This window comes from Manis javanica, chromosome 2 (genome assembly GCF_040802235.1).
Source record: "Manis javanica isolate MJ-LG chromosome 2, MJ_LKY, whole genome shotgun sequence".
NCBI classification, from domain to species: domain Eukaryota; kingdom Metazoa; phylum Chordata; class Mammalia; order Pholidota; family Manidae; genus Manis; species Manis javanica.
Window position 1 is genome coordinate 219,816,568 of NC_133157.1, and position 26,879 is coordinate 219,843,446.

Below are 26,879 nucleotides of genomic sequence, written 5' to 3' on the forward strand. Positions count from 1 at the left end.
AACTGAATCTATATTTTAAAACTCTAAAAAAAAAATTAAATCCAAACTCTTGGTGATTGCCTATGAGGCCCAGATGTCTGTCTGTCTTCTTTGACCTCTTACTTCCCTATCCCGAGTTACTCTTGCATTCATTTTGGCCATCTTCTTATTTCTCAGAAGCTCCTCAGTGCCTGAGAGCTTTTTATTTATTTATTCACTTATTTATTTATTTATTTATTTATTTATCCATTTATTCATTCATCTATTCATTCATTTATTTATGTTTTGTTATCATTAATGTACAATTACAATAGCAACATTATGGTTACTAGACTCCCCCCATTATCAAGTCCCCACCACATACCCCATTGCAGTCACTGTCCATCAGCATAGTAAGATGCTATAGTGTCACTACTTGTCTTCTCTGTGCTATACTGCCTTCCCTGTGCCCCCCTGCCTCTACATTTTGTGTGCTAATTGCAGGAAATTCTTTGTCCCCATATCCATGCACAGGACAAAGCTTGCAGTAACCATCCCAGGCCAGCCTAGCCTGAAGTTACTCACCTCTGTGAATACACACACACTTCCTGGTGCCTTTGTCTGCCTTGACTGATGCATTCTGGTAGTTAACAAACCTCATCTATGTGTATATTTTTCTTACTTGTTATCTGGCTCTTCCTACGAGAACCTGAAGCTCAGGGAGGACAGGGTTATTATCTCCCTTTTTTCCACCCAGCAGTTGGAACATGTTTGCCACTTCACCAAGCACTGTAACAGTGGTAACACTTACTGAGGGCAGGCACTGATCTCAGGACATATTTTGTTGATTTTGCCAATATTTTAAAGACCCAAACAATTTTGTTCCCCCTCTTTCTGAAGATTAAGGCTTTTGTTCATTCTTTCCAGTTCTGCCCTTGAGCTGAAATGGGTAGTTCTTGGAACGTGGTAGTTTTGAGAAACTGACCTAAGCCCAAAATGGCTAAAATCAACAGCAGGAGAGTGGTGATGTAGAGAGGTGGGCAGGAGCCAGAGCAGAGAGGGCCTTTCCCAGCAGCATCAGGGTGTTTGGACTTTATTCCCAGGAAAATCAAACAGCTGTATTTATGCGGAGGTGTAGCAAGGTTAACCTTGTGTGAAGATGTCTGTCCTGAATGAAGGGGATGAGAGTGAATACAGAGAAAGGATTCTGCAGTGGGCGAGGTGAGAGATGGTAACAGTCTGCGCTAGGAAGGTCATGGCGGATTCCAGAAAAATAGGCAGATTTCAGAGAGATTTAATTAAGCCATTGAACATTTCCTAAGAGCCCTGTCTTGCCCAAGTATTGGAGCAGTGAAGGTAGAAGGCCGGGTCGCTGCCGTCATAGAATGAATGTCAGGTTTCTGGCTTGAGTTGCTGCATGGACAGCAGTGACATTTACTGGGCTAAGGACCTTGGGAAGAATAACATATTTGAAACTATGTTGTCATAGGCTATAGGTTGTTTTAGTGTTGATTTAGAGGTCAGTAAAGTATCCTTTTGTTAAACTAATCAATTTTTGTGAATACCCAATTAAGGGATACCTTTTAAAGGAAACAGTGACATGTTCTTGAGGCTTAGTTGTTTGTGAAATGACAGCTTAACTGTAATTGTTCCCCAAGGAATGGTGTCATATCACAAAAATAGTTTAGATCAATTAAAGCTGATTCAGAAAGGCACTTGGTCTTTACCAACAAAGAACATAATTATTGGACCTTACATATTATGCAATGAGACTCAATATACTTACTCTGTGTTGGTTTACCATCTTCATAATCATTTGAAAATTTTATAATTGTAACATTGTATGATAATATGTTTGTAATATCATAATTGACATTTGGAGAAAAATCATTAGTCTTGGAAATAACACTTTGACTTTCTCTTCAAGTCTATTCACAAATGAAATTATTAATAAAAACAAAGTTAAAATGTATTAAATTCTTACTGTTTTGCAAATCCAGTTGTCCAATAAGAAACAAATTCTGACTTAATACGGAAAGATTCTGGGAGCCTGTTGTGGGGCAGGAAAGGGTACTTACTGCTGTAGTGAAGAGGAGGGCGGAGCATGAGGACCGTCGGTGTCCCGGAGGTCGGACTGCAAAGGGCTTTTCCTTTATGGGGAAAGTGAAGAAGACCAGCGAGGTGTGGGGAAGGAGGGGGAAGGGGTACAGGAGGCCTGGTGGGACAGCAGGTCAGAGAACGTTTTACATGAGGCTGGCTCCTGAAAACAGGCCTTTCGGGAGATATGGTGGGTAGGTTGCTACTGTTCAGGGGCCTGAGGAAGGAAGAGAAGCTCAACTAAAGTTCGATGAAGTTGGTGTTAGGGACATCTTCTGATTCATCAGTGGACTCAAACACGTCAGCTCATCTTTTATGGGGCAAAGAATGGCAATTTGCAGGGTCTGTGTCTGGCCTTGTCATAGGTCACAGGGGTCATGGCAGGTCTTACCTAAGTCACAGGGGAAAAAAAAGAGTTCTTCTTTGCAGTGAGTAATTTCCAGGAGTGCAAGAGCATTTCTTGATCCTCACAGTGTTTCTGGAGCACAGAACTCAGTGCTCAGCACTTCATCTGCTTTAGTTAATGACTCATAAGCCAGACTGTGGTTACTAGGCGAAGCTGAGGACAGGAAGGCTGAGGAGCTCTGTGATCACCCCGCCAGCCAGAGGGGGCCCTTCAGGGTCCACAGCAGGTGGAGCGTCAGGACGTCATGGAACTCGAGGCAAAACGAGAACCGTGCTGCTTAAGGTGCTTATTTTGTATGTCATCCAAAGAGTTACTCAGGCCTTTTCCCGTGTGAGCACCGGCTGCAGCTAGCCTGACCAGTGGCTGCTTCATGTTTCGTTTTGCTTTGTTAACTACATTAGGGTATCTTACAGAGTCCATGGAGGACCCGAATTTATGATCTAAGAGGAGGACCTTCAGTAACAAGAGGTTCAGGTCTAAGACACAGAGAGTAATTACAGCCTGTGGCCCCTCCTTCTAGCAGTGCTTTTTACCAGGGGCACAACTGACATTTTACACAGACCCTTCTCCACTCTGAGGGGCAGTCCCATCCAGTTCTGCCATGTGACATTTTTGGACTTTGCCCACTAAGTGACAGTAGTGACCCACAGTCATTATGACAGCCAGTCATGCTATTTCCTCATGCCCCCAGGGAGGTGATGCAATTTGGGCTTGAGAACCCAAGCCAGCAACCAAGCAGATTGCCTCTGTTGTGACTCCTCTCTAACGACGCTGAGTGTCCTCATGCTTAGGCCTAAACCCCAGACTCCCTTGACTTCCAGGCAGACAGCAGCTCCTTGACATGCCTGGGTGGCCTGGGCATGGTCACTCTGTCCCAGTGTGGTGGCTCCCCTGATAGCCTCGTGGGTGAAGGGGTATCAGTGCTCACTGAAGCGTGGTCATTGTTCACATACAACCATAAATGTCCACAACAGTTATTTAATTTATTACACAACAGTTATTACACAACAGTTAATTAATTTATTACTTATTGACTTGGCATGGAGTATGTTATGCACAATCTACGTATGGGCTGCTCTGGTGGGTGATTTTCATACATTTTTCATTTAATTCAGACAGAAGGTGCTGCAGTAGGTTGTCTGCTCCCCGTGTCCTGTGAGGAGTCTGAGACTCAGGGAGGCTGGTGCCACTGCATTTGGACAGAGAATGAAGTAAAGGTGCCTCTCGTGCCTGAAGTACTCGTCTACATTTTTTTTTGGGTGAAGAAAAGACAAAAATAGAGGTTAAATGGAGAAAGAAAACTCCTGAAGATACCTATAATCTTATAGAATCTTTTCCTTCTTTTACAGAATCCTATGTTTTTATGTTTTATCAAATGACCTTGAAAAAATCTTACCATTCTGTCGATTTCAGTTTCCTCTGTATGAAGTCAGATGTTTGGACCGGATGATTTCTAAGGTCCCGTAATTTTTAATTGAGAAATATGTAGCTATTAAAGACATCTAACTGTGGCCATTTGACCACAAATTAATTTTTATGCTCTCCTTGAAACTTGCTAAAATGAATATAAGTAAGTTAAAAAGGAAGAAATCTAGAAAGAATAGGAGTGTGAGACAATAGGCAAATGATGTTAGTAAAGTTTTGGTGATGGCAAAATAAATGGATAAATGCTAATAACTTTGGAGACCAGAAATATCAGGAACCTCAGCTTGCGGGGCAAGAGAAAGTCAGCCAGAAACATGCTCACGAGTGCGGGAAAGCCTCAAGAAGAGCCGGGCATTGTGGGTGCCAGTCGCTGCGACGGTGGGCTCATAAGGTGGAGCTGGACAGGAGACCCAGTTGGAAGTTTGGTATGAGAACAGGTCAGCCCGCTGGCTGCTCTGCCCACTGACAACACCTGGTATTTGCTCTTCTTAACCTGGCAACACACTGGACACTTCTTGAAGAGGTTGAATAAAGAAGCTTTAAGCTCTAAGATTCCGATGTAGCCGGGGACTTAAGTGACATGCGGCCCTGAAAATTAGGGAGAGATTTCCTTTAACTAAGGTGCACATACTTCATGACAGGATTCTCAGTGTTCGGGCAGCCAAGCCTGTACCCGCTCCTGGGACACTGGGGAATTTCTGCTCCGGGCAGTGCCTTGCCCTAGAGGAAAGGGCCATCAGTACTGATATTTGCGAAGCTTCTGATGAAGGAACTTGGCTGCCATATTACAGTGAACGATCAAGTCCAGTCCTCAGATCCCATGTATGAACACAGATAGTGTTTTTGAGCCTCAATCTTAAATTTTTAAGGACAGGTAGCAGAGAATTACCAGTCATCTGAGGAAAGCCCATAATGTAGAAAGAGACCATTTCACCAAGTGTGGCGTAAGGGCTTCTGTTGGAAGCAGTCAGTACAAACGCCAAGGTTGGGGGGCAACGCCGTGAACATCCTCAGAACAACTGCTGTTGCTTCCATAAAATACTTAAAAAGGTGCCATAATAAAGAATAAATATAAGAAGATACTATTAGGATACTATTAGTACTTAAATATTTGAAAGCAGAAATGAAAAATAAATCAGTAGATATCTAGGAAACGTAATTGTCTCTCAGAAAGTAAAAGAGAAAGAAAAAGTGAAAGAGAAAGAGAGGAAAAATAAGAGAGAAACTCAGAGAGTGAACTCAGGATGTCCAGTGTACAAGTAAGAGAATTTCCAGAAAGATAAAGCAGAAAAAGTGGGAAATGAGAACAAGGGTAGGGGTGGGTGGGTGGGTGGGTGGAGACAGTGATTTTCTTTCCCACTGTACAGTATTATTTGGTATTTTAAACTCTGTAAGTATCACTTACATATTTTTTTAAAGTAATTTACTTAAAGTTAAATTAAAAAATAATAATTACATTCATGTGAAGGTTAGAAAGAAATTCTTGAGTTTTCATTGAAGACCAATAAAATTAAAAGTGGGCAAGGAAAAATACCATGTTGATTTTTTTAAAGTACATATTTTTTTTTTTTTTTTTTTTTTGAGAGGGCATCTCTCATATTTATTGATCAAATGGTTGTTAACAACAATAAAATTCAGTATAGGGGGGTCAATGCTCAATGTACAATCATTAATCCATCTCAAGCCTAATTCTCGTCAGTCTCCAATCTTCTGAAGCATAACGAACAAGTTCTTACATGGTGAACGAATTCTTACAGAGTGAATAAATTCTTACATGGTGAACAGTACAAGGGCAGTCATCACAGAAACTTTCGGTTTTGATCATGCAATATGACCTATAAACCATCAGGTCAAATATGAATATTCATTTGATTTTTGTACTTGATTTATATGTTGATCCCACATTTCTCCTATTATTATTATTATTTTTATTTTTAATAAAATGCTGAAGTGGTAGGTAGATGCAAGATAAAGGTAGAAAACATAGTTTAGTGCTGTAAGAAGGCAAATGTAGATGATCAGATGATCAGGTGTGTGCCTATGGACTAAGTATTAATCCAGGCTAGACAAGGGCAGCAAGACATCCACGGATGCAGAAGATTTCTCTCAAAGCAGCGGGGGTGAGGTTCTGAGCCTCACCTCTGTTGATCCCCAAATTCTCACCTGATGGCCCCCCTGCGACTGTGCCTGTCTTAGGTTGTTCCTCCCTTGAGGAATCTTACCCGTCTCTGGCTAACCAGTCATCTTCCGGGGCCATACAGGGAAATGTAAAGTTGGTAAGTGAGAGAGAAGCCATATTGTTTGCAAAGGTTAGCTTTTTACTTCTTTGCAGATTTATGCACTGTGGCTTCTATGCCCAGCACTTGTCTCGAGGTATCTTTACCACCTGGAGGAATTATGATACTCGGTAAATTCGATATGAGGCACGAATTCTATTTAAAGTTTGTAATTAGGAAGGAAGAAGAAAAGCTATAGATGTAGCATATGAAGGAAACTTGGGAGGATTGATTATTTCTTTGACATATCTTCTTGTATAGTATCTTAAGTATGTATAGGTTTTAAACTACTAACTAATTTGCACACACATATTGACATAATAGGAATACGGTGACATAAACAAAGCAAATCTATAATTACCAGCCATCTCCAGTGAAGCCAAGAAAACCATTTAGGCACCCTAGGCATTTGTGAAAATTTATCTATGATATGATGGATATTTTCCAACTGTACTTGAACCATCAGACAAATTAAAGCAGCCCATTTCTGGGATCTGTTCACATCCCATATGTTCTTTTAACCATAGATAGTCTATAGTCATGAGATTTTGGGGTGCTACAACTTGCACCCCTCCCAACTCCTGGTTGAGTTCCAACAGTACAGATCCAGTCAAATTCGTTGTCTCACTGTATGCACATGCCAGCCTAGACATCTCCCTCCTCCTTCTTATGGCAAGTCCAGGAGACGGTGGGCTGGATGCAGCCACAACCGCAGCATCGTCCGGATCCCTGTGGAGGCTTTTTGATGATCATCCCCCGGCACGAGTCCTCCAGAGAGTGCTGATGCCGGAAGCTCCTCCTCATATCGTATCTTAGTTCATTTTCTGGGTATCCAAGCTAGGCCTTGATCTTCTGCGTAGAAACAAACAGACCCTTTGCCCACACTTTGACATGCCCTCTATACCACTGTGCAGAACTCATTGGAGGTCAGCACACAGTAACTGCTTTTTTTTTTTTTTTTTTAATTAAGAGAAAGGAATATTATCAGAAAAGAGTACCTCCATAGCTGATCATCTGACACCCTTTAAGTGATCAACATTAAGGATATTTAAAGCATGCGTTGATCTTTGATTTACCAATAGTTTTATCCTGTTAAGGAGTAATCCCCCTTTTCTTTCTTTCTTTCTTTTTTTTTTTTTAAATTTTTAATCTACACTTACCTGAAGAATACTATGTTTACTATGCTCTCCCCTATATCAGGTCCCCCCTAACAACCACATTACGGTTACTGTCCATCAGCTTAGCAAAATGTTGTAGAGTCACTACTTGTCCTCTCTGTGTTGTGCAGCCCACCCTCCCCTTTCTCCCTCCCCCCCATGCATGCTAATCTTAATACCCCCCTTCTTCTTCCCCCCCCTTATCCCTCCCTGCCCACCCATCCTCCCCAGTTCCTTTCCCTTTGGTACCTGTTAGTCCATTTTTGGGTTCTGTAATTCTGCTGCTGTTTTGTTCCTTCAGTTTTTCCTTTGTTCCTATACTCCTCAGATGAGTGAAATCATTTGGTATTTCTCTTTCTCCGCTTGGCTTATTTCACTGAGCATAATACTCTCCAGCTCCATCCATGTTGCTGCAAATGGTTGGATTTTTCCACTTCTTATGGCTGAGTAGTATTCCATTGTGTATATGTACCACATCTTCTTTATCCATTCATCTACAGATGGACATTTAGGTTGCTTCCAATTCTTGGCTATTGTAAATAGTGCTGCGATAAACATAGGAGTGCATCTGTCTTTCTCAAACTTGATTGCTGCGTTCTTAGGGTAAATTCCTAGGAGTGGAATTCCTGGGTCAAATGGTAGGTCTGTTTTGAGCATTTTGATGCACCTCCATACTACTTTCCACAATGGTTGAACTAATTTACATTCCCACCAGCAGTGTAGGAGGGTTCCCCTTTCTCCACAGCCTCGCCAACATTTGTTGTTGTTTGTCTTTTGGATGGCAGCTATCCTTACTGGTGTGAGGTGATACCTCATTGTAGTTTTAATTTGCATTTCTCTGATAATTAGCGATGTGGAGCATCTTTTCATGTGTCTCTTGGCCATCTGTATTTCTTTTTTGGAGAACTGTCTGTTCAGTTCCTCTGCCCATTTTTTAATTGGGTTATTTGTTTTTTGTTTGTTGAGGCGTGTGAGCTCTTTATATATTCTGGACGTCAAGCCTTTATCAGATCTGTCATTTTCAAATATATTCTCCCATACTGTAGGGTTCCTTTTTGTTCTATTGATGGTGTCTTTCGCTGTACAGAAGCTTTTCAGCTTAATGTAGTCCCACTTGCTCATTTTTGCTGTTGTTTTCCTTGCCCGGGGAGATATGTTCAAGAAGAGATCACTCATGTTTATGTCTAAGAGGTTTTTGCCTATGTTTTTTTCCAAGAGTTTAATGGTTTCGTGACTTACATTCAGGTCTTTGATCCATTTTGAGTTTACCTTTGTATATGGGGTTAGACAATGGTCCAGTTTCATTCTCCTACATGTAGCTGTCCAGTTTTGCCAGCACCATCTGTTGAAGAGACTGTCATTTTGCCATTGTATGTCCATGGCTCCTTTATCAAATATTAATTGACCATATATGTTTGGGTTAATTTCTGGGGTCTCTAATCTGTTCCACTGGTCTGTGGCTCTGTTCTTGTGCCAGTACCAAATTGTCTTGATTACTATGGCTTTGTAGTAGAGCTTGAAGTTGGGGAGTGAGATCCCCCCTACTTTATTCTTCTTTTTCAGGATTGCTTTGGCTATTCGGGGTCTTTGGTGTTTCCATATGAATTTTTGAATTATTTGTTCCAATTCATTGAAGAATGTTGCTGGTAATTTGAGAGGGATTGCATCAAATTTGTATATTGCTTTCGGCAGGATGGCCATTTTGACGATATTAATTCTTCCTAGCCATGAGCATGGGATGAGTTTCCATTTATTAGTGTCCCCTTTAATTTCTCTTAAGAGTGACTTGTAGTTTTCAGAGTATAAGTCTTTCACTTCCTTGGTTAGGTTTATTCCTAGGTATTTTATTCTTTTTGATGCAATGGTGAATGGAATTGTTTTCCTGATTTCTCTTTCTATTGATTCGTTGTTAGTGTATAGGAAAGCTACAGATTTCTGTGTGTTGATTTTGTATCCTGCAACTTTGCTGTATTCCGATATCAGTTCTAGTAGTTTTGGAGTGGAGTCTTTAGGGTTTTTTATGTACAGTATCATATCATCTGCAAATAGTGACAGTTTAACTTCTTCTTTACCAATCTGGATTCCTTGTATTTCTTTGTTTTGTCTGATTGCCGTGGCTAGGACCTCCAGTACTATGTTAAATAACAGTGGGGAGAGTGGGCATCCCTGTCTGGTTCCCGATCTCAGTGGAAATGCTTTCAGCTTCTCGCTGTTCAGTATAATGCTGGCTGTGGGTTTATCATATATGGCCTTTATTATGTTGAGGTACTTGCCCTCTATTCCCATTTTGCTGAGAGTTTTTATCATGAATGGATGTTGAATTTTGTCAAATGCTTTTTCAGCATCTATGGAGATGATCATGTAGTTTTTGTCTTTCTTTTTGTTGATGTGGTGGATGATGTTGATGGATTTTCGAATGTTGTACCATCCTTGCATCCCTGGGATGAACCCCACTTGGTCATGGTGTATGATCCTTTTGATATACTGTTGAATTCTGTTTGCTAATATTTTATTGAGTATTTTTGCATCTACGTTCATCAGGGATATTGGTCTGTAATTTTCTTTTTTGGTGGGGTCTTTGCCTGGTTTTGATATTAGGGTGATGTTGGCTTCATAGAATGAGTTTGGGAGTATTCCCTCTTCTTCTATTTTGTGGAACACTTTAAGGAGAATGGGTATTATGTCTTCTCTGTGTGTCTGATAAAATTCCGAGGTAAATCCGTCCGGCCCCGGGGTTTTGTTCTTGGGTAGTTTTTTGATTACTGTTTCAATTTCTTTGCTTGTAATTGGTTTGTTTAACTTTTGTGTTTCTTCCTTGGTCAGTCTTGGGAGGTTGTATTTTTCTAGGAAGTTGTCCATTTCTTCTAGGTTTTCCAGCTTGTTGGCATATAGGTTTTCATAGTAGTCTTTAATAATTCTTTGTATTTCTGTGGAGTCTGTCGTGATTTTTCCATTCTCATTTCTGATTATGTTGATTTGTGTTGACTCTCTTTTTCTCTTAATAAGTTGGGCTAGAGGCTTATCTATTTTGTTTATTTTCTCAAAGAACCAGCTCTTGGTTTCGTTGATTTTTGCTATTGTTTTATTCTTCTCAATTTTGTTTATTTCTTCTCTAATCTTTATTATGTCCCTCCTTCTGCTGACTTTAGGCCTCATTTGTTCTTCTTTTTCCAGTTTTAATAATTGTGATGTTAGACTATTCATTTGGGATTGTTCTTCCTTCTTCAAGTGTGCCTGGATTGCTATATACTTTCCTCTTAAGACTGCTTTCGCTGCATCCCACAGAAGTTGGGGCTTAGTGTTGTTGTTGTCATTTGTTTCTATATATTCCTTGATCTCTATTTTGATTTGTTCATTGATCCATTGATTATTTAGTAGCATGTTGTTAAGCCTCCATGTGTTTGTGAGCCTTTTTGTTTTCTTTGTAGAATTTATTTCTACTTTCATACCTTTGTGGTCTGAAAAATTGGTTGGTAGAATTTCAATATTGTGGAATTTACTGAGGCTCTTTTTGTGAGCTAGTATGTGGTCTATTCTGGAGAATGTTCCATGTGCACTTGAGAAGAATGTATATCCTGTTGCTTTTGGATGTAAAGTTCTATAGATGTCTATTAGGTCCATCTGTTCTAGTGTGTTGTTCAGTGCCTGTGTGTCTTTACTTATTTTCTGCCCGGTGGATCTATCCTTTGGGGTGAGTGGTGTGTTGAAGTCTCCTACAATGAATGCATTGCAGTCTATTTCCCTCTTTAGTTCTGTTAGTATTTGCTTCACATATGCTGGTGCTCCTGTATTGGGTGCATATATATTTAGAATGGTTATATCCTCTTGTTGGACTAAGCCCTTTATCATTATGTAGTGGCCTTCTTTATCTCTTGTTACTTTCTTTGTTTTGAAGTCTATTTTGTCTGATATTAGTACTGCAACCCCTGCTTTCTTCTCACTGTTGTTTTTCTGAAATATGTTTTTCCATCCCTTGACTTTTAGTCTATGCTTATCTTTGGGTTTAAGGTGAGTTTCTTGTAAGCAGCATATAGATGGGTCTTGCTTTTTTATCCATTCTATTACTCTATGTCTTTTGATTGGTGCATTAAGTCCATTTACATTTAGGGTGACTATTGAAAGATATGTACTTATTGCCATTGCAGGCTTTAGATTCGTGGTTACCAAAGGTTCAAGGTTAGCTTCTTTAGTATCTTACTGCCTAACTTAGCTCACTTATTGAGCTGTTATATACACTGTCTGGAGAGTCTTTTCTTCTCTCCCTTCTTATTCCTCCTCCTCCCTTCTTCATATGTTGTGTGTTTTGTTCTGTGCTCTTTTTAGGGGTGCTCCCATCTAGAGCAGTCCCTGTAGGATGCCCTGTAGAGGTGGTTTGTGGGAAGCAAATTCCCTCAGCTTTTGCTTGTCTGGGAATTGTTTGATCCCACCATCATATTTAAATGATAGTCGTGCTGGATACAGTATCCTTGGTTCAAGGCCCTTCTGTTTCATTGCATTAAGTATATCATGCCATTCTCTTCTGGCCTGTAGGGTTTCTGTTGAGAAGTCTGATGTTAGCCTGATTGGTTTTCCTTTATAGGTGACCTTTTTCTCTCTAGCTGCCTTTAAAACTCTTTCCTTGTCCTTGATCCTTGCCATTTTAATTATTATGTGTCTTGGTGTTGTCCTCCTTGGATCCTTTCTGTTGGGGGTTCTGTATAATTCCATGGTCTGTTCGATTATTTCCTCCCCCAGTTTGGGGAAGTTTTCAGCAATTATTTCTTCAAAGACACTTTCTATCCCTTTTCCTCTTTCTTCCTCTTCTGGTATCCCTATAATACGAATGTTTTTCCTTTTGTATTGGTCACATATTTCTCTTAGTGTTGTTTCATTCCTGGAGATCCTTTTATCTCTCTCTATGTCAGCTTCTATACGTTCCTGTTCTCTGGCTTCTATTCCTTCAATGGCCTCTTGCATCTTATCCATTCTGCTTATAAATCCTTCCAGGGATTGTTTCACTTCTGTGATCTCTTTCCTGACATCTGTGATCTCCTTCCGGACTTCATCCCACTGCTCTTGCATTTTTCTCTGCATCTCATCCCACTGCTCTTGCATTTTTCTCTGCATCTCATCCCATTGCTCTTGCATTTTTTTCTGCATCTCTGTCAGCATGTTCATGATTTTTATTTTGAATTCTTTTTCAGGAGGACTAGTTAGGTCTGTCTCCTTCTCAGGTGTTGTCTCTGTGATCTTTGTCTGCCTGTAGTTTTGCCTTTTCATGGTGATAGAGATAGTCTGCAGAGCTGGTACAAGTGACCGCTGGAAGAGCTTCCCTTCTTGTTGGTTTGTAGCCTTTTCCTGGGAGAATAGCGACCTCTAGTGGCTTGTGCTGGGCAGCTGTGCGCAGACAGGGCTTCTGCTTCCTGCCCAGTTGCTTTGGGGTTTATCTCCACTGTTGCTGTGGGCTTGGCCTGGCTGGGGCTGTCCCTCCAAAATGGTGGAGCCCCGTTAGAGGGGGAGCAGCCAGGAGACTATTTATCTCCGTAAGGGGCCTCTGTGCTCCCTGCTGCCCAGGGGGTTAGAGTGCCCAGAGATCCCCAGATTCCCTGCTTCTGGTCTAAGTGACCTGTCCTGCCCCTTTAAGATTTCCAAAAAGCACTCTCCAAACCAAAACAACAACAGCAACAATGAGAGAGGGAACAGAAAGGAAAAAAAAAAGAAAAAACACGCGATTTTTTTTTTTTTTCCTCAGGTGCCGGTCCCAGGCACCCGCGCACTGGTCCTGCTGCCCTGTCTCCCTAGCACCAGGGTCCCTGTCCTTTCAAGGCTTCCAAAAAGCACCCACCCACCGGTCCCGCAGGGAAGGAACGCTCAATATTCTTGGTCCTCAGGCACTGGTCCCACACACCCGCTCACCAGTCCCGCCGCCCTGCCTCCCTAGCACCGGGGTCCCTGTCCCTTCAAGGCTTCCAAAAAGCACTTGGCAAAAAGAGAGAGAAAAAAAGGGGAAAAACGCGCGATTTCTTCCGTCCTCAGGTGCTGGTCTCAGGCACCCACCCACCGGTCCCACAGGGAAAAATGCGGGATATTCTTTGTCCTCAGGTGCCGGTCCCAGGCACCCGCTCACCAGTCCCGCCGCCCTGCCTCCCTAGCACCGGGGTCCCTGTCCCTTTTAGGCTTCCAAAAAGCACTCGCAGAAAAGAGAAAAAAAAAAGGGGAAAAACGCGCGATTTCCTCTGTCCTCAAGTGCCGGTCTCAGGCACCCGCCCACCGGTCCCGCAGGGAAAAACGGGGGATATTCTTTGTCCTCAGGCGCCGGTCCCAGCCACCCGCTCACCAGTCCCGCCACCGTGCCTCCCTAGCACTGGGGTCCCCGTCCCTTCAAGGCTTCCAAAAAGCGCTTGCCAAAAAGAGAAAAAAAAAAAAAGGGGAAAAACGCGCGACCTCCTCCGTCCTCAGGCACCGGTCCCAGGCACCCGCCCCCAGGTCTCGCAGGGAGAAACACGGGATATTCTTTGTCCTCCTGCGCCGTTCCCAGGCACCTCCTCACCGGTCCCGCCACCCTGCCTCCCCAGCAACGGGGGCCCGTCCCTCTAAGGCTTCCAAAAAGCGCTCGCCAAAAAAAAAAACTGCTCCGGTTTCTCTCCACCCGCCGGGAGCCGGGGGGAGGGGCGCTCGGGTCCCGCCGGGCTGGGGCTTGTATCTTACCCCCTTCACAAGGCGCTGGGTTCTTGCAGGTGTGGATGTGGTCTGGATGTTGTCCTGTGTCCTGTGGTCTCTATTTTAGGAAGATTTTTCTTTGTTATATTTTCATAGCTCTATGTGTTTTTGGGAGGAGATTTCCACTGCTCTACTCACGCCGCCATCTTGGCTCCCGCCTCTTAAAGTACATATTTTTATAATTATTTCAACTATTTGAAGTTGATTAAATTTACTAAAATTACTAAAATTCACTAAAATTACTCTTCTAACTATTACCATAGTTGGGGAAAATGAGGAATAATTTTGTCGTAAAAGCAGTGCACAGGAGTGGCCTCAGTCAGGAAGGAGGGCAGCAGGCGCCAGGCAGTGTGACTAGAGCGGCTCCTCTCTCGGTGAGCAGATGTGGTTTTCTGTTTGGGAGCAAGGAGAATTCATGACTTACCTTAATCATAGTAAGAGTTTTTCAAGTTGTGTGAAATTTCTAGTAACAGTTCTTTCCTTCAAGATGTATTTATTGGGGGTGTTATGTGCCAAGCATTGTTCTAAATGATCTATGTATACAACCTCCTTAATCCTCAGAGCAGCCCTCTGAGGGTTGGTCCCGATGTTATTCATCAGTCCCGTTTCATAGATGAGAAAACCAGGGTATGCAGAGGTTAGGTGACTTGCCCAGGGTTACTCAGCTGTAAGTAGAAAAGTCAGGTTTTAAAAACATGGCAATCTAGCCTGTGTCCATACCCGTAACTAATTCACTCCTACTGTGCTTGTTAAATAAAGAACCCTAAGCATCTAGGGTACATGAGTCGTCCACTTTCCCACAGCTAGTTATTTTAGAAGAGATAGATGGGTTTTGTCATAAGGTTTTTGTCAGCCGAGCGCTTAGCACTCACCTAGGCCACTGCTCGCATTGGTTGACTGACCAGTGCTTAAGAGATGAGCCGGTGGAAGAGCCCAGATCTTCACAATGCGCCTAGTGTACATTATAGTGCAACCAGATTCATTTTTCCTCACCTACGTTCTAATCCTACACTGTTCATATTTGATACTGAATGGGTGTTGAAATGATCAGGATAGCAACTTAGGAATTCTGAAATTAACTTCAGATAGTTTGTGAAATACAGCCATTATTGAAGTGACTGGTATAAAAAAATATGTCAATTTTTTTTATCTTGTAATTTTTAATCCCTGTTTATGTGGTTTGTGGAAAACATTACAATGTGATACAGCAGAAACTTAAGTATTTGTTATAATCAATGATGTGTAATGTTCTACAGTGTTTCCTAATACCAAGATTAATAGACTGCTTTCAGATATGAATGTTACCAATTCTTTTTGTTTGTTTTTTCTAGTTCAACTTTGTGGGGAAACTTTTGGGTCCACGTGGCAATTCTCTGAAACGTTTGCAAGAAGAAACATTGACAAAAATGTCTATACTTGGAAAAGGTTCCATGAGAGACAAGGCAAAGGTACTTTTCATCACAAACAATGGCCACCTATTTAGACAAGTCATATAATGCGCTTTCAGATCTTTCCTTGTAGTGACACTCCTTATATGGTAGCAAATGAAATTATATGAAAATGTTATATGAGGTGATGTATTTGTGACACTGGTTAGGAAATGGAGTCACTCTGGCCAGTTTCAGAATATGTAGTATCTTACACGTACACCTCTAACTGTTACATTCATTTATAAATGAAACAGCAGTACCTATGGTTTTGATTCTAGAAGCAGCACCTTGTAAAAAGTACAGTGATACTGAAATTGTCCTGAAGAGAAAGTTACCTATAGTCTTACTGTCACTATTTGCATTTTGGATTAGTTACTTTGTATCTTTTTTCTGTGTTGTTTCACATAGATGTGTTTATAAAGTATATACTTTTATTTGCTTTTTTGGCCCTTCATTCAATATCCTATGTATTTTATCAAGTTAAACCTGATTTTATGTCTTTTAATAATTGTACACTATTCTAACATATGATAGTTCTACTTGGATGTATTCACACTAAAAGCCTTCTTTTTAAGCTAAAATTACTTATTTTTTATTACTTTCTTAAATATACCAATTCTGAAAAAAAGTTCATATTTCATAATGTGCTGTTAGTTATATTGTGAGGATTAGCAACTTGACTGAAAAAAACCTCTTTAGCCTCCTCACATAAAGTCAATCAAAGTAAAAGCTTTTATAATAAAAAGAGCTACCATTTGCTCATTGAACAACCACTGTGAGTCTGGCACTCTGTGACATTTTACATGCATTTTCCCCTGCTCTCCTTGGAAAAATGATGCAAGAGACATAATATTTTCCTTGTTCTACATGTTACAAAACTGAGATTCAGAGGACCTATGCATGTTACCTGGATTAATCAGGTGAATTTTTATGTTGTTTGATTAAAACATGGCTGCATATGAGACTCACATGGGCTACTGAAAAATCCATATTCCTATGCCTAACCTGTTCAGAGTGCATTCCCAAAATGAATTTTCTGCTGAGTGTTTAAAATGATTCTAATGCATGGCCAGGTTAAGTTAACTGCCCACTAAGCATTGCTGTCTCAAAAGATGTTACTTTGATTCCCTGTCTATTCTGGCAGTAGGAGGAAATGGAACCATATATTATTCAGGTGGTTGGAAGCTGTGTGTTACCTTGTAGGAAAGTAGCCCACCCTCGCTGGTATCTGAACTGTCTTCAGTAAGGCCGTGTGGTAATGAGGCTCATGAGGCACCTGCTATGCTAGTTAGACCCATCAACACAGTGCTACTTATTTTGTCTGATGTTAGGGGAGTTCTCCGGCAGAAGTGACGTTTTGTGGCACCTTGTGGCAGTGGCCAGAGCATCCACAGATAGTGCAGGCAGAAGGTGAGGTGTCCACGTAATAGCAAGTACCTGGTGTCCATATAATGAAAGGGACCCTAAATATTATGAGCTTGCCCAAAGGGCTGATGGTGTTTCCAGATGACGTTGCCATTTAAGGGCTGGCAGTTGTTCTTTGCTGTTGGCATATTGGACACAGCATGGCAGTAGCCAGGGGTCCTTTTTGAGGGGAATCTGTGTTGTGAGGTAATCTGTAACCTCTCTCTCTGTCACATAGACCCTTGGTCCCTTGAGAGGCACTGCAGTGGCTGGGAGTGGGTCACCTTGGCCACCTGGTTGCTGGGTGCCTGCTGTGTTGCATGGGGACTCTGTTCATACACACTTGGGCCTCTTTCCTAGACCACTTACCAAAGTGTCTAGTGTTTGATAAATGTTCAGTTATCAAAGAATTCACTAATTCGTTGATTTCTATGCCCTTGACCGCATGGGTCAGCAAATCAGTATGTGGATTCTGCAAATGGTTGATATTTACATTGCATCAATAGATGCAGGGACGGGAAGGTAACATCCTTGGGGGTTTATAGTCCACTGAGTCTACTGTCGGGGACTAGGCCAGAAGTCCTGTATCCCTGTACCCCATAAATCACACTCTCATCCATGGCCGTCAGAGGAGCAGCATTCGCTCAGAGTCTGCTAATCCTCTCAGCGTACCACCTGTACTGAAAGGTCACAGGTCCTTGTTGGACAGACCAGGAGAAAGGTGCAGTTACTGTGTGCACGCAGTCTCCTCTGGCTTTAACTCCCCTCTCTTTTCTCTGCTTCCCTGGGGCAAGCAGGGAACTGCCCACAGGCCCGGAAGGGGCAGAGGGTGGCAGTAGTAACATGAGAGTTGGCATCTCCTTTCCAGGAACTACCTTGACTGTTGAAACAAGGAAGGGAAAGCCTACAGAAGGCTTCTGCCAGGGTGGGGGGCTCAGCAGAGTTCAGCTTTTAGATAGCCACGAGTTGTTTGTATCCTCCCACATGTTCTGACCCAATTCTCAGATTCTCACTCTTCTCCAGACATGGTCCTGGCTCTCGCGGGCAGGATGGCTGGGCGGGCTGTACCGCCCTCCAGCGGCACACGGGCTTGGACCCTGCCTCTGCCTTTGGCTGCACCAGCCTGCGGCCTGAGTAGGGAAACCTTCTAGGGCACTTCTGGCTCTTTAGGCCTTGAACTGGTAATGTAAAATCCTGAGTCTGTCATTTGCGTTTCTAAACTCTTCAGTACAGTGTGAAACAGCCCATTTCATCCACCCCACCTGCTTTGCCTTCCCCTTGCCATCGTGCTATGCTGTTGGCTCTTACTCATGGCCCATTGTTACACCTACAAAAGTATTTCAGTGGTGGTGAGTACACATGATAATTCACATAACAGGTTTTGCTGTTTAAATGGATACTACAGTCAACCTTTGAACAACATGGGTTTGAACTATGGAGTCCACTTATGCATGAATTTTTTTCAATAAGTATATTGAAAAAATTTTCTGGAGATTTGCAGCAATATGAAAAAAACATTTACTTTTCTCTAGTTTATTTTGTTGTAAGAATGCAGTATGTAATCTACAAATATATATGTATCACATACAAAATGTGTGTTAATCAATTGTTTATGATATCAGAAAGAATTCTAGTGAACAGGCTCTTAGTAGTTAAGTTTTAGCGAAGTCAAAATTATATGTGGATGTTCAACTGTGCGCTAAGTTGGTGTCCCTGAGTCCTGTGTTGTTCAGTGGTTGACTGTACTGGTATCTCATCTGTTACATTGTATTAGAGCCCCACTGCCTGAACACTTGAATACTGATTTCATTTGATCCTTTTTACTAGTTTAATTTTAGTCTACAGAAATTCTCAGTTAACAACATATTTATTTCTAAAGAGACTTCCAGTACTTAGTATTAAAATCTCATCCTTTTAGATTTTCAAAGTATTCACTATTTAAATTCTAATGTGAGCGTAGTTCATTTTCTTCTTGTGTTTGCTGCATAGATGAAGTTATGGGAGTCATTGCTGATCATCCGCTGGCTGGTAGCATGACAGTCACTACCACGCTGGGGTCTGTTGAGCCTTCAGTTTGTGTCAAACAAGTTAGATGTTTTGCTTACATCATCTATACTATAGAGTAATGGGATAACTAATACTAGAGTTATATAATAATTTTACTGTGATGATAGTTAGCATTACTGAACTCATTATTTATTGGGTACTTGTCATGTGCTAAGTAAAATTCTAAAGACTGTCTTTATACACAAAACTCCTTTCTTGCTATGACTCTTTTATTGCCAATAACTCCTAATTACTATTATAGTAACTCCGTTAATACTACAACAACCCTTTGAGCAGTAGATCTTATACTGTTCTTATCCCCATTTAAAATCACCCCTTCAAGATTAATATAAAGTAACCTGCCCAAAGTCATACAGTAAATATTGGACTACATTCAAAAGAATTTGAATGTAGATTTCCAACAAAACCTGTGTTCTTCTCCCAACACCACTTTGCCTCTCATCATTAACCCAGGAAATGATTTGGTAATTACTTACTCTATGGAATTGTGTGACAGCTATGGTTATAATGAGAAATCTATCCTGTTCCAGTTTAAGTTTGTGATAGAAATGAAAATGCTTGACTATAAATCAACAATTACAACTCTCATTAAAATCATTAGTTTGGAACCATGTTAGAAAAAGGTGTGAAATGTTTATTTCAGTAATTGTATCTTCAAAAACAAACTACTCTGCATAGAATCTGGTTTTTTAAACTTCAGCTATAAAAGGCAGAAAAATCAGTTCAAATGACTGAAAATGCTCTGATTAGAACAATCAATAGTTTACAGTTGGCATGAAAGCAATGAATAGTGCCTTTTATGTTTGAGAAATCCTGATGGAAATGCATAAAACATATTATGGCAGCTTATATTTGCTCTCCCTTCAAATCCTTCTTTTCCTTCGGTTTCTGATTGCCTCCCATAAATGAGAAGGGAACTGGTGTTGTTGAGTGGGCACCACTTGTAAAGCAGTGTGTGGGCGGCGCGTGCCCTGCCTCCAGTGTCAGGCCCTTACCTACGTGCAGCTGGTCCTGGGGGTCTTCCCAGTGGGCTGCATTGATATCATATGTTAACACCAAGTTGATCTTGCAAATTAAGTGTTGGATTACATCTCTGTCCACACTCACACGCCTGGCCACCAGCGGAGCTGAGGTTCAGTCTGTCTGACTAAGTCCTTTGCCCTTTCCGTGCTCTGGATGTCGATCTCTCTTTACTTTGTAAGAGTTCAAATTAGTAACAAAAGTTGACCTTAAAGGTTGAAGTCAAGGGTGTTTGTGCCTCCTGGCCTCTTGGCTCAGGTGGAATTAAAGGTGGGGTTGCCTGGAATTCCTGAGATTCTCTTCCTTATGAGACAGGTGTTTTAGAGAAGCTAGGAAGGTTTCCTACCCGTTGGAACGCACTGTAGAAGTAGGTTCCTCCTGTCTGATTTTAATGTTGGAAACCAAGCCTATTAAAGACCCAGAGTCTGTAGTTGCTGCTCTAATGAAAGGTAGTTAAGAAAAGATAATGGGGCAAAATCAGTTATCCCTTGATGATCTGGATTATTTTCCTCTTAATTTCACCCCCTGAATTTCATTTAAACCAAGTAAAATTTTTTTAATGTTTATCACAATTATGTAAAATCATGTAATAAAATCTTTCATTTGTTTTATTCACTCTTTTATCCTGAAATATAGCACCTGGCATGTAGAAATGTTTTTTCAATGAATATATGAATGAGCAAATAAACACAGAAATGAATAAATAATGCTTATCCATTCAAAAATATTTGTTGAGCATCTACTATATACAAGCACTTTCTTAGACAAGGGGATATAGTGTCAAACAGGGCAGTCATCTTTTCTGCTCCATGCCAATCACCTTCAGTGAGAAAAACTAGAAAACAGGCAAGTAAAATAAGGCACTGCAGGTATTTTAGTAGTGGTGAATGCTCTGTGGCAACCTGACAGGGAGACGTGAGCATGGCGGGGGTGTGTGCGGGCCTGGGGGTGTTGAGCAGCAGAGACAGGAGGCCGCGTGAGAAGCCAGCGGTGCTGCAGGGTGCGAGTGGAGACTCACTGCAGCAGCAGGAGGCCTTTGCAGTTTCACAGAAGCCTGGCAACAGCAGGATCATAGTCGTATTTCTAACCTTCTTGAACCTTAGGGTGGTGGTTGCTGTTGAGAGCATCTTCTGGGACAACCTCATGCTAAATAAACTCTGGGTAGTTTTTCTTTCTATTTCTCTTCTTATGATGACACATTTTTGAACATGGTTTTTCTTTCTCCAGGAAGAAGAGTTGAGGAAAAGTGGAGAAGCAAAGTACTTCCACCTCAACGATGACCTCCATGTTCTCATTGAAGTTTTTGCCCCGCCAGCAGAAGCATACGCCCGGATGGGACATGCGTTAGAAGAAATCAAAAAGTTCCTTATTCCTGTTAGTATGGTTTTTCTTGATAGTTCATTTGTGTTTTAAAGTCCTTCCTTTATTTTAATGTTTGATAATTTTTGTCAGTAATTATTATTTGTATTACACCGTATCTGTTAGTGTCCCTGTGAACTACTTGGCGTTAGTCCTTTTCTATATATGAGGCAGAAGGATTCTTAAAGAGGTCAGACAAAACTGCTGAGGTTGCTGGTCTAGGAAAGTTGAAGAACACAATCACTAGTTCAAGTTTTGGGACTCCAGGTCCTAAGCTTTTCTGTGGCACTAAAGTCACCTCACAAATTTTCATCGTTCTCCAACACAGACTCAGTGGTACCTTCCGTGTACCAAGCACCATGCGTTGTGTTAGGCATGCAAAGTGAGTAAAAGCAGCCCTACCTTCTAGGAATATGTAGTTCAGAAGAGGGGAGAAGCGTGAGCAGATGATTTCAGAACAGCACGCTGTTGACATTGACAGTTACAAGCATAAGGAGCACAGCGAGGGAAGGAAGGCACTCTGCAGGGTATTAGCTGGCTTCTGCCAGGTGTGTGATGTTTTGTTAACACTGCTAGTCTTTTTTAACCCTTTTTCAGTACCTTGATGTCACTAAGAATGTGATAATTTAAAGATAATGTTGCCCTGCCTCTATTATTATAAAAGTTAATTTAGGCTTTTTATATAATTTGCATGTTCCAGATTAAAAAGAATAAAACTAAAACAACATTTTGGGTCTTTAGATAATTTATTTTGAAGAAGCTGTCACATCCGCCAAGTAGCTGTCTGGGATAAAGCTGCCCTCAGTGATCCCAGGTCGGTTTAGTAGATTGACTTACATGCTGCAGCATGTTTCATGTCCATGTTATCTGGGAGGAAAACTGTTGTATTTACAGGAAAGGATATTTTAAATCCTGATTGCCTTGGAAAAACCAGGACATGGGATTTTATTAAGTACTTTACTTGACAACTGAAATGGTTAAATTTTCTGTAGTTCTCTTAATCAATATGAATATCAAAATGAGTATTTGTATTTATTTAGTTTAAAAACAAAGTTTTTGAGTGTTTTCTCTGTGATAGACACATGTAAACACCTGGTCCCTGCCCTTTTGGAGTTGAAATATAGCAGTAGAGAAAAATACACATCAACTATTTGTCTGAATGACTATAAAATTGTGGCTATGACAAGAGTAAGGAGAGGTTTTTAATGTCTTGGTGGTCAGTCGATGTGGACCAGAGAGTACTGGTCAAGTAGCACATACTCTGTTTTCCAAAGACATCTGCAGCAGTACCGGGCATCCCATCCCTTTCACACTTCACCAAGACCTAGGATCTGATTTCTCTTACACTGACTCTGGGCTGGCCAGGAGAACTCTCTGCCTAACTAACCCATAGTCATAAAGATTTTCTGCTGTGTTTTCTTATTAATACTTTATAATAATAGCTTTTTCATTTAAGTCTGTGATCCATCTAAAGTTAATTTGTATGTATGATGTGAGGTTAGGGAATATAAATTGATCTTTTTCTATGTAGATATCCATTTTCTCCCAGTGCCATATGTTGAAAAGAATTCTTTCCCTGTTGAATAGCCTTGACAGTATTGTTCAAAACTGACTGAACATAAATGTATGGATTTATTTCTGGATTCTCAATTCTGTCCATTGATTTTTATGCCTCTCTTAATGCCAGTACCATTTTCTTAATTGCTGTAGCCTTAGTAATTTGAAATCCAGGTTGTGGAGGTTCTCCAACTTTGTTCTTTTTCACAATTGCTTTTGCTATTCTGGCTTCTTTGAATTTCTACATATGTTTTGGAATCAGCTTGCCAATTTATACAAAAAAACTTTCAAGGGTTTTGATAGATAATGTATGGAATCTGAGGTACAATTTGGAGATAATTTCCATGTTAACAATATTGAGTCTTTTAGCCCATGAACATGAAATGTTTCCCTGCACTTTTTTTTTCCCTAAGATATTTAAAAACTTCTCTCAGCAGTGTTTTGTAGTATTCAGGTACTAGCTTTCCCGTTCTTTTGTTAAATTTGTTTCTAAGCATTGTATATATTTTTTTAATAAGGTCTTTTTTTATTTTTTATTTTGGTATCATTAATATGCAATTACCTGAGCAACATTGTGGTTACTAGATTCCCCCCATTATCAAATCCCCAAAACATACCCAATTACAGTCACTGTCCATCAGCATAGTAAGATGCTCTGGAGTCACTACTTGTCTTCTCTGTGCTATACTGCCTTCCCCGTGCCCCCCACCTACATTATGTGTGCTAATTGTAATGCCCTTTATTCCCCTTCTCCCTCCCTTCCCACCTACCCTCCCCAGTCCCTTTCCCTTTGGTCACTGTCAGTCCATTCTTGGGTTCTGTGAGTCTGCTGCTGTTTTGTTCCTTCAGTTTTTGCTTTGTTCTTATGCTCCACAAATGAATGAAATCATTTGGTATTTGTCTTTCTCCACCTGGCTTATTTCACTGAGCATAATACCCTCTAGCTCCATCCATGTTGTTGCAAATGGTAGAATTTGTTTTCTTCTTATGGCTGAATAATATTCCCTTGTATATATGTACCACATCTTCTTCATCCATTCATCTACTGATGGACACTTAGGTTGCTTCCATTTCTTGACTATTGTAAGTAGTGCTGCGATAAACATAGGGGTGCATATGCTTTTTGAAACTGGGCTCCTGAATTATTAGGATAATTCCTAGGAGTGGAATTCCTGGGTCAAATGGCATTTCTATTTTTAGTTTTTTGAGAAACCTCCTTACTGCTTTCCACAATGGCTGAACTAGTTTACATTCCCACCAGAAGTGTATGAGGGTTCCCCTTTCTCCACATCCTCACCAACATTTGTTGTTCCTATTCTTTTCTATGTTGGCCGTCCTAACTGGTGTGAGTTGTTAATCTTGTTGTGGTTTTAATTTACATTTCCCTGATAATAGCGATGTGGAGCATCTTTTCACGTGCTTGTTGGCCATCTGAATTTCTTCTGTGGAAAAGTGTCTGTTCATATCCTCTGCCCATTTTTTAATAGGGTTATTGACTTTTTGGGTGCTGAGGTATGTGAGTTCTTTATATATTTTGGGTGTTAACCCCTGTTGGATATGTCATTTACAAATATATACTCCCATACTGTCAGATGCCATTTTGTTCTGCTGATGGTGTCCTTCGCTATACAGAAGCTTGTTAGCATGATGTAGTCCCATTTATTCATTTTTAATTTTGTTTCCCTTGCTCGAGAAGATGAGTTCAGGAAAAAGTTGCTCATGTTCATATTCAAGAGATTTTTACCTATGTTTTCTTCTAAGAGTTTTATGGTTTCATGAGTTACATTCAGGACTTTGATCCATTTTGAGTTTAGTTTTGTGTATGAGGTTAGACAATAATCCAGTTTCATTCTCTTGCATGTAGCTGTCCTGTTTTGTCAACACCAGCTGTTAAAGAGGCTGTCATTTCCCCATTGTATATCCATGACTCCTTTATCATATATTAATTGACCATATATGCTTGGGTTTATATCTGGGCTCTCTAGTCTGTTCCTTTGGTCTATGGGTCTGTTTGTGTGCCAGTACCAAATTAATTGTCTTGATTACTGTGGCTTTGCAGTAGAGCTTGAAGTTGGGGAGCATAATCTCCCCAGCTTTATTCTTCCTTCTTAGGATTGCTTTGGCTATTTGGGGTCTTTTGTTGTACCATATGAATTTTAGAACTATTTGTTCCAGTTTGTTGAAGAATGCTGTTGGTATTTTCATAGGAATTGCATTGAATCTGTAGATTGCTTTAGGCAGGATGGCCATTTTGACATTAATTCTTCCTATCCATGAGCATTGGATGTGTTTCCATTTATTGGTTTCTTCTTTAATTTCTCTCATGAGTGTCTTATAGTTTTCAGAGTATAGGTCTTTCACTTCCTTGGTTAGGTTTATTCATAGATATTTTATTCTTTTTGATGCAACTGTGAATGGAATTGTTTTCCTGATTTCTCTTTCTGCTAGTTCATTGTTAGTGTATAGGAATGCCACAGATTTCTGCGTATTAATTTTGTATCCTGCAACTTTGCTGAATTCAGATATTAGATCTAGTAGTTTTGGAGTGGATTCTTTAGGGTTTTTTCTGTACAATATCATGTCATCTGCAAACAGGGACAGTTTAACTTCTTTCTTGCCAGTCTGGATGCCTTTTATTTCTTTGTGTTGTCTGATTGCCGTGGCTAGGACCTCCAGTACTATGTTGAATAACAGTGGGGAGAGTGGGCATCCTTGTCTTGTTCCTGATCTTAAAGGAAAAGCTTTCAGCTTCTCACTGCTAAGTATAATGTTGGCTGTGGGTTTGTCATATATGGCCTTTATTATGTTGAGGTACTTGCCCTCTATACACATTTTGTTGAGAGTTTTTATCATGAATGGATGTTGAATTTTGTCAAATGCTTTTTCAACATCTATTGAGGTGATCATGTGGTTTTGTCCTTCTTTTTGTCGATGTGGTGAATGATGATGACGGATTTTCGCATGCTGTACCATCCTTGCATCCCTGGGATGAATCCCACTTGATCATGATGGATGATCTTTTTGATGTATTTTTTAATTTGGTTTGCTAATATTTTGTTGAGAATTTTTGCATCTATTTTCATCAGTGATATTGGTCTGTAATTTTCTTTTTTTGTGGTGTCTTTGCCTTGTTTTAGTATTAGGGTGATGCTGGCCTCATATAGTGAGTTTGGGAGTATTCCCCTCGCTTCTACTTTTTGGAAAACTTTAAGGAGGTTTGGTATTAGGTCTTCACTATATGTTTGATAAAATTCAGCAGTGAAACCATCTTGTCCAGGAATTTTTTCTTAGGTAGTTTTTTGATCATCAATTCAATTTCCTTGCAGGTAATTGGTTTGTTTATATTTTCTGCTTCTTTCTGGGCCAGCCTTGCAAGGCTGTGTTTTTCTAGAAAGTTGTCCATTTCTTCTAGGTTATCCTGTTAGTGTATAATTTTTCATAGTATTCTGTCATAATTCTTTGCATTTCTGTGGTGTAGTGATTTTTCCTTTCTCAATTCTGATTCTGTTTATGTGTGTAGAGTCTCTTTTTTTCCTCCATAAGTCTGGCTACTGGTTTATCTATTTTGATTATTTCAGCTCCTGCTTTCATTGACTCTTTTGTTTTATTCTTCTTGATTTCATTTATTTCTGCTCTAATCTTTATTATGTCCCTCCTTCTATTGACTTGGGGCCTCATTTGTTCTTCCTTTTCTAGTTTTGTTAATTGTGAGTTTAGACTGTTCATTTGGAATTGTTCTACTTTCCTGAGGTAGGCCTGTATTACAATATACTTCCCTATTAGTGAGCCTTTGCTGTTCCCACAGTGTTTGCAATGTTGAATTATTGTTGTCATTTGTCTGCATATATTGCTTGATCTCTGTTTTTATTTGGTCATTGATCCATTGATTATTTGGGAGCATGTTGTTAAGCTGACACGTCTTTGTTGGTTTTTTCATTTTCTTTGTGTAATTTATTTCTAGTTTCATACATTTGTGATCTGAGAAACTGGTTGGTATAATTTCAATCTTTTTGAATTTACTGAG

The 26,879-nt window shown here is 40.5% G+C and overlaps 1 protein-coding gene across 4 annotated transcripts in view; it reads left to right on the top strand.

Moving 5' to 3' along the window:
- Positions 1 to 26,879, top strand: part of KHDRBS3 (KH RNA binding domain containing, signal transduction associated 3) — a 199,093-nt gene that overhangs the window by 88,849 nt on the left and 83,365 nt on the right. For all 4 annotated transcript variants that reach the window (XR_005062642.2, XM_037023269.2, XM_037023270.2 and 1 more), the window contains 2 exons: positions 15,350 to 15,466; positions 21,167 to 21,313. Coding sequence is in view for 3 of the 4 variants with exons in the window: in XM_037023269.2 (XP_036879164.1) it covers positions 15,350 to 15,466; positions 21,167 to 21,313 (264 nt within the window). In the remaining variant the exon portion in view is untranslated. The remainder of the gene's footprint in view (positions 1 to 15,349; positions 15,467 to 21,166; positions 21,314 to 26,879) is intronic.